Raw genomic sequence first — 7,131 nt, forward strand, 5'->3', positions numbered from 1 at the left:
CCTCAGCCTCCTGAGTAGCTGGGACTACAGGCACGCGCCACCATGCCCAGCTAATTTTTTTGTAGTTTTAGGAGAGACGGGGTTTCAGCATGTTGACCAGGATGGTCTCGATCTCTTGACCTCGTGATCCACCCGCCTTGGCCTCCCAAAGTGCTGGGATTACAGGCTTGAGCCACCGCGCCCGGCCTAGGGAGTTTTGAGTAGAGGAGTGACATGATATAACTAATTTTTTTCATAGGTTACTTTGCCTGCTATGTAGAAGGTGGACATTAATGGAGAGGAGAGGGAACTGCTACACTCATGCTTACAGTTTTTGACAGTGAAATAATACAAATTAAAATCATCAAAGATAAAAAGTACAGAAAGAATAATCCAGGAGAAACTAGGTGCAAGCTTTCAGTTCTCCTGTTCTAGTGGAGTTGCACAAAGTGCTGAATTTTCTCTGCAACAGTGTTTGACAACACATGTGAGGTTGTTGCCAACTAGGGAAGCTCATCCAAGCCCAGTGTCTCTAGCCCCACACAGTCAAAAGAATATAATGTGTCCCAAAGCCTGAGACAGGCAAAACCAGGTGTCCACCATAAATCACATTGCTAGCATAAACTATCTGATATGAGCTAAGCCCTCAGGCATTAAAAGATACCCTTAGCAGGCAGAATATTCCAGGGACTCAGAGGTTATCTTTTAGAAGCCAGTAAAGACAAGAGTTCTTTCTTTGGAATGTGTAGGGTTGCAACCCAGCCCTGCTGAGTTGACACTTTGCTGCAAATCATTGTTTCCTCTGTCCTTAGGAACATGGGATGTAGTTAGGTCATTAGTTGGAGTCTTAAGTATAGAATCTTTCATCTAAACTTAAGATTGTGCTTTGGGAAAATCAGTTTAATGGTGGTATGCAAAATGAAGAAGAATAGCAAGTTTGGGAAATGTGATAATCACTCAGTATGTCACAGGGATCTCACATTCTTCTTTTTTTAATGTATGATTTTTTTTCCCACTCTTACCAAGGCCGGAGTGCAGTAGCACAATCATGACTCACTGCAGCCTCAATCTTCTGAGCTCAAATAATCCTCCCACCTTAGCCTAGGTGGGACTACATGCCACCACACCCAGCTAATTTCTGTATTTTTTATAGAGAAAGGTCTCACTGTGTTGCACAGTGTGGTCTCAGATTTCTGGGCTCAAGTGATCCTCTTTGCCTCACCCTCCCAAAGTGCTGGGATTACAAGCATGAGCCACCATGCCAGGCCATGATTACTTTTTAATTCCTAAATAAAAATTACATATATTTATCATGTAAAACATGTTGTTTTGAAATATGTGTGCATTGTAGAATAGCTAAATTGAACAAATTAACAGATATACTACCTCACATACTTCCTTTTTTTGTGATGAGAACACTAAAATCTAATATCTTAGCCATTTTCAAGAGGCTGTCACATTCTCACTCATCACGCTTGGATGTTTGTTTTGTACACCTGGGTCTCCACTTGTGCACCTGATCATAATAGTCAGTGTTTGATTCATTTCGGTGGACTTAACAAATTCCTAAACTTTACATGTTGCAGTAACGAAATCCTTGGCCCTGTGCCTTCACTCTTTTTTTTTCTACATTTCCAACTAAAATGTTATCCAGTACTCTTTCTTTGAATAATTTGTAAATGTTGGATGTCGGCCGGGCGCGGTGGCTCACGCCTGTAATCCCAGCACTTTGGGAGGCCAAGGCGGGTGGATCACGAGGTCAAGAGATCGAGACCATCCTGGTCAAAATGGTGAAACCCCGTCTCTACCAAAAATACAAAAAATTAGCTGGGCATGATGGTGCGTGCCTGTAATCCCAGCTACTCAGGAGGCTGAGGCAGGAGAATTGCCTGAACCCAGGAGGCGGTGGTTGCGGTGAGCCGAGATTGCGCCATTGCACTCCAGCCTGGGTAACAAGAGCGAAACTCCGACTAAAAAAAAAAAAAAAAATGTTGGATGTCATCTACATTGCTATTTCCAGATAAGCCCTTTTTCAAGATTTATATATTCAACAATTTCTTCATGTTTGTACTTGGATATGCAGTAATCATCTTGAATTATGTATGTTTCACAATGCATGCTAAAATTTTCCCTTCATTCTAGATACTATGAATCTGGCTAAAGTCATATATATATATATTTTTTTGAGACAGAGTCTCGCTGTGTCGCCCAGGCTGGAGTGCAGTGGTGTGATCTCAGCTCACCGCAACCTCCATCTCCTGGGTTCAAACGATTCTTGTGCCTCAGCCTCCCAAGTAGCTGGGACTACAGGCACATGCCACCATGCCTGTTTTTTGTATTTTTAGTAGACATGGGGTTTCACCATGTTGGCCAGGCCTCATGTGATCTGCCCGCCTCATCCTCCCAAAGTCCTGGGACTACAGGTGTGAGCCACTCTGTCTGGCCTGAAGCCATATAAATTTTGGAATAATCTTTGAGTTCTCACTCCCATTAACCCTTTTTCACCCCTCCCATTGAACCCATTAGTGAACCGTGTCATTTCTTTATGTCTTGATTTTCTCTACCTCTTATATCTTCATTGTTCCATTAACCACATTTCACAAAATGCAATTACCTTTTTTATTTTTTTGCTTCCTTGTTAATTCATTTTTTCCTAACTAAAATTAAACCTTTGTGAAAATCGGCTGAGCGTAGTGGCTCATGCCTGTAATCCCAGAACTTTGGGAGGCTGAGGCAGGTGGACCTTTTCAAGCTCATTAGTTCAAGACCAGGCTGGATAACATGGCAAAAACTCATCTCTACCAAAAATACAAAAAATTAGCTGGGTGTGGTGGCACATGCCTGTGGTCTCAGTTACTCAAGAGGCTGAGGTGGGAGGATCACTTGAGCCTGGGAGGCAGAGGTTGCAGTTGCAGTAAGCTGAAATTGTGCCACTGCACTCCAGCCTTGGAGACAGAGTGAGACCCTGTCTCAAAGAAAAAAAAAAAAGAAAGAAAAGGAATATGTTAGTATATCCCAAACATGAGTGTAATGACTTACACATAGATGTTATTCAGCAAATATTTGTAGAATAAATTAATACAACCTTTGTTATTTGGGATCAACCTGTGTGGTCTGATATTCCAATAATTTCTATGGTCTAGTGTCCTGCCAAATTTTGGGGTTCCCTGCTAAAAGTGACCTGTTTATGTTTGACTATCTGTATATTGTGCAAAGACCCATTTAGAAAGCAGCCAAATCTATATACATTGTGAATTATGTAGCCTTGTTTGTACAGTTGCTTTTACTTTTAGGTGTGTTTATATTATTGTGTGTTATTTGTAAGAAATTAAGGATATTTATACATGGAATTTCCTTGATGTGTGACGGATAAAAGGAATCTTACACATCTCTCCCAATGTGTAAGAGATGAGGGATATTTATATATAGGATTTCCTTTATGCTGAAATAGGGTTGTCACTAAAGAGTCACCTCACACCAAGGCAGTTTTCAAAAGTAGTTTAAATAATTTATTTCAAAGCAAGATGATGGAGTGATTGACTGTTCTCTTCTTTCCTAGAAATCAGGAAAATTGATGATCCTCTGCAACATCACTTGCAAAATCAAAGTATTCAGAAGAGTGTGAAACAATTCCATGAACAGAATATGTTTGGAAATATTGTCAATCAGAACAAAGGTCATATCCTGCTGAAGCAAGATCATCAAACCTTTGACTTACATGAAAAACCTTTAAAATCAAATTTAAGTTTTGAAAACCAGAAAAAGAGCTCTGGCCTAAAGAACTCTGCTGAGTTTAATGAAGATGGGAAACCCCTTTTTCATGCTAACCATAAACAATTTTATACTGAAATGAAGTTTCCTGCAGTTGCAAAACCTATTAATAAGACCCAGGTGATTAAGCAACAGAGAACGCACAACATAGAGAAAGCCCATGTATGCAGTGAATGTGGGAAAACCTTCCTCAAGTTGTCTCAGTGTATCGATCATCAGAGAGTTCACACTGGAGAAAAACCTCATGGATGTAGCATGTGTGGGAAAGCTTTCTCCAGAAAATCCAGGCTAATGGACCATCAGATAACTCATACAGGATTAAAACATTATGAATGCACTGAATGTGACAAAACCTTCCTCAAGAAATCACAGCTCAATATACATCAGAAAACTCATATGGGAGAGAAACCTTATACATGTAGTGAATGTGGGAAAGCCTTCATCAAAAAGTGTCGGCTCATTTATCATCAGCGAACCCATACAGGAGAGAAACCCCATGGATGCAGTATATGTGGGAAGGCCTTTTCTACAAAGTTCAGTCTCACTACGCATCAGAAAACTCATACAGGAGAAAAACCCTATATATGTAGTGAATGCGGAAAAGGCTTCATTGAGAAGAGGCGTCTTATCGCACATCATCGAACTCATACTGGTGAGAAACCCTTTGTATGCAATAACTGTGGGAAAGGATTCACTTTGAAAAACAGTCTTATCACACATCAGCAAACCCATACAGAAGAGAAATTATATACATGCAGTGAATGTAGAAAAGGCTTTTCAATGAAGCACTGTCTCATTGTACATCAACGAACTCATACTGGAGAGAAACCTTATAAATGCAATGAGTGTGGAAAGGGCTTCACCTTGAAGAGCCCACTCGTCAGACATCAGCGAACACATACTGGAGAGAAACCCTATGTTTGCACTGAATGTCGAAAAGGTTTTACCATGAAGAGTGACCTCATTGTACATCAGCGAACTCATACTGCAGAGAAGCCATATATATGCAACGATTGTGGAAAAGGCTTCACTGTGAAGAGCCGCCTTATTGTGCATCAGCGAACTCACACAGGAGAGAAACCCTATGTATGTGGTGAGTGTGGAAAAGGCTTTCCAGCAAAGATCCGGCTAATGGGACATCAACGAACTCATACAGGAGAGAAACCTTATGTATGCGGTGAGTGTGGAAAAGGCTTCACTGAGAAGAGTCATCTCAACGTACATCGGCGCACTCATACAGGAGAGAAACCCTATGTATGCAGTGAATGTGGCAAAGGCTTAACTGGGAAAAGCATGCTCATTGCACATCAGCGAACTCATACTGGGGAGAAACCTTATATATGCAATGAATGTGGAAAGGGCTTCACCATGAAGAGTACTCTCAGTATACATCAGCAAACTCATACTGGAGAAAAGCCGTACAAATGCAATGAATGTGATAAAACCTTCAGGAAGAAGACATGCCTCATACAACATCAGCGATTTCACACAGGAAAGACTTCCTTTGCGTGTACTGAATGTGGAAAATTCTCTTTGCGCAAAAATGATCTCATTACACATCAGAGAATTCACACGGGAGAGAAACCATACAAATGCAGTGACTGCGGGAAGGCCTTCACTACAAAGTCAGGGCTCAATGTTCATTCAAGAAAACATACAGGAGAGAGGCCCTATGGATGTAGCGATTGTGGGAAAGCTTTTGCCCACTTGTCTATTCTTGTTAAACACAAGAGAATTCACAGGTAGTCATTTTTGGAAAGCCTCCTGCCAGATGTAGGCCCTGAAGATATCTGCAAAGAAGAGTAATTTCATGAATGCAGAGTATTTGGTTGTTTAATGATCAATTACCTCATGTTTTGTGTCAGAAAAAACATATAAAATATTTGAGAAAATATTTTAGGACATTATGTCTAAAGATCGTATACTGAGAAAAATCCTGTGAATGTGGCAGACTATGAAAGCCTTTTGTGGGAAGATAGACCCTCTCAGAAATGATCATCATAGATCATGAATAAACTACTAATTGGTGGAAATGTAATAATTATGGGAAAGCCTTTGCCCAGAAATAAAACCTCAGTAGATTGAGAGAGTTCATACTGGAGAAATATTTTCCTCTGGCAGTGAACATGGCAGGGTTTTCAGTAAAATGTTTTGCCTCATGTCCTAGGAAATAATGCAGAAAAAAATTTATGAAAACGTTCAATATAAAACACTTTTAGGAAAATATCAGAGAACTTAATGAAGGAAAGAAGCCTTTGCAAAATGATAGATGAGAGCTTTCTGTCACAATTCTTACCTTAACAGGTAATATGCCTCATGTGCATTTGGGAACAGGATACCTTGAGCCATGTTTCTAGTTGCCTTGTCACCGATTTTATACATTTTAAATTGTGACTTTCTCTAATCATGAATTAAAATTTAATATTGTATACAATACAAGAGTATTTTATGCCTCATTTTATTATATGATTAACTTCTGCATTCCTTTGGTTCTAAGTCTGTTATTTCAGAATAATTGAAGTACTTCAGAATGAAACTGGATACAGTATATTCAATTCATAAGTGTAATTGAACATACTTGAATGTGTTTAAGTTTTGAAATTAATATAAATAAGTTGTTTTTGTAAGTTTTTATTTTGAAATAAGTTTAGATTCACAGAATCTTACCAAAATGTTCCAGAGTTCTTGAATGCCCTTAACCCAGCTTCTTCCAAAGGTAACACCTTACATAGGCATAGTTCACTATCAAATACAGGAAAGTGAAATTGTTACAATACTGTTAACTGCAGAATTTATTTGGATCTCACCAGTTTTAACAAGCCTGCATTTTTGTTTGGTTTTTATCTGTAGTTTTAAGAAATCTTATATATTGATTCATGTCACCACCTCCACAATTGAGATTCAGAATTTTGCATCAGTGCAAACTCCTTCATGCTACATTTTATAGTCACAACCTCTCCAACCCTAATCCTTGGCAATCAGAAATCTTTTCATGTTTAGTTTTGTTATTAGTAGAATGTTATAAAAATGGAATCATACAGCATGTACCCTTTTGGTACTGGCTTTTTGACCTAAAGCAAATAACCTCAGATCCATCCAATTTGTTCTATGTGTCATATATTGTTTTATTTTTATGGGTGACTAATAATCTATGATATGAATATACCACAATTTGTTTATTCACCCATTGAAGGACACTAGGGTTGTTTCTACTTTTTCTTACTTTTTTTTTTCTGAGATGGAGTTTCACTCTCTTTGGAGTGCAATGGTGTGACCTCAGCTCACTGCAACATCCGCCTCCTGGGTTCAAGCAATTCTCCTGCCTCAGCCTCCTGAGTAGCTGGGGTTACAGGTGCCTACCACCATACCTGGCTAATTTTT

General features: G+C 39.3%; 1 protein-coding gene across 3 annotated transcripts in view; it reads left to right on the forward strand.

Annotated features, from left to right (window-relative positions):
- ZNF615 (zinc finger protein 615) overlaps positions 1–6,231 on the forward strand; it is a 24,186-nt gene extending 17,955 nt beyond the window's left edge. For all 3 annotated transcript variants that reach the window (XM_017503902.2, XM_037729728.1, XM_017503904.2), the window contains one exon: positions 3,539–6,231. In XM_017503902.2, coding sequence (XP_017359391.1) covers positions 3,539–5,496 — 1,958 coding nt within the window. In that variant the 3' untranslated portion in view covers positions 5,497–6,231. The remainder of the gene's footprint in view (positions 1–3,538) is intronic.
- Positions 6,232–7,131: the final 900 nt, after the last annotated feature.

The sequence above is a fragment of the Cebus imitator genome, unplaced genomic scaffold (genome assembly GCF_001604975.1).
Source record: "Cebus imitator isolate Cc_AM_T3 unplaced genomic scaffold, Cebus_imitator-1.0 Scaffold316, whole genome shotgun sequence".
Classification (NCBI taxonomy): Eukaryota; Metazoa; Chordata; class Mammalia; order Primates; family Cebidae; genus Cebus; species Cebus imitator.